Source organism: Blennius ocellaris (genome assembly GCF_963422515.1).
Source record: "Blennius ocellaris genome assembly, chromosome: 11".
Lineage (NCBI taxonomy): Eukaryota > Metazoa > Chordata > Actinopteri > Blenniiformes > Blenniidae > Blennius > Blennius ocellaris.
Genome location: NC_137660.1, coordinates 3,876,487 through 3,877,699, shown reverse-complemented (window position 1 = coordinate 3,877,699; position 1,213 = coordinate 3,876,487). Strand labels below are relative to the sequence as shown.

General features: G+C 55.8%; 1 protein-coding gene across 1 annotated transcript in view; it reads right to left on the bottom strand.

The window, feature by feature from the left end:
- Positions 1–457: 457 nt before the first annotated feature.
- Positions 458–1,213, bottom strand: part of LOC308136277 (Golgi apparatus protein 1-like) — a gene marked incomplete at its 5' end in the record, with an annotated part of 53,386 nt that continues 52,630 nt past the window's right edge. The window contains 1 exon segment of the mRNA XM_080504544.1: positions 458–925. Coding sequence (XP_080360670.1) covers positions 758–925 — 168 coding nt within the window. The 3' untranslated portion in view covers positions 458–757.

Below are 1,213 nucleotides of genomic sequence, written 5' to 3'. Positions count from 1 at the left end.
GGGGGCTGGCGAGTTGGCCCCGCCCCCCTGGCAGTCCTGTGGCCAATCAAATGCACCTCAGACAAACGGGGGGGGGGGGGGGGGGGAAATAATTCCACACAATCAAAAAACCATTTAGCAGAATGACAACAGAGAAGAAGGTGAACGAACACACACACACACACACACACACACACACACACACACACACACACACACACACACACACACACACACACACACACACACACACACACACACACACACACACACACACACACACACACACACACACACACACACACACACACACACACCATTAAAAACACTAGTATATTGAGCTTCCCAGTCCCTCTTTCTACACATTTACACTGAATATGGTTCCATTCAGGCCTCCGGCTCGTTTCCTCCTGTTGTCCTGGGATGCTGCGTCCTCCCTCCCCCCCCCTCCCCCCTGTCCCCCCTCCCCCCCCCCCGGTGGGAGGTGGGGCGAGTACTGGATGAGGAGTGCCAGGAGGGGTTGGGTGCTCAGGAGGAGGAGGAGGAGGAGGTGGAGGCAGAGCAGGAGGAGTCTTTATCAAACCTGCTCTGCTCCTTCAGTTCTGCTGTTCCGTTAGTGTTTGGGGGGGGGGGGGGGGCACCAAGCAGTGGGAGGATGGCGTTTTTTTTGTTTTTTTTTTACATTGAGCGAGAGGGGGGGTAAAAACCAGGATGGTCCACCACCGGTGAGCAGGACCGACGCCCCCTGAGGCCTGTCCTGGCGGCTGGTGGGCGGAGTCTACCTGTCCTTCAGCTCCTGAGTGACGCGCTTGGTGAACCTGCCGCACAGCAGCCCCATCAGGAAGAGCAGCGCCACGCCGGCACAGATCACCGTCAGGATGTAGTTCTTGGAGGGCGAAGTCATCACCTGCATGGCCAGGTCTGAGAAGCCTTCAGCGGGGGCCACCTGGGGGGTGGAGGGGGGGGGGGGGGGTCATGTGTAAATTCATCAGTCAGTATGGAGCAACCAGCAATACGTCCTCACTGCCCTGGATTCCACTAAACACTAAGTTACTGCACCATTCTTATGCGTTTCAAACATTTTTCAGGTCAAAGGTCAATTTTTCTGGCTCCCATCAAAATGGTCACCTTACAAATTGAAATGAAACTGAGTGAAATCCATGTTTATTGGAGGAGAACCAGGCCGAGGAGAACCAGGCTGAGGAGAACCAGGCCGAGGAGAACCAGGCCGAGG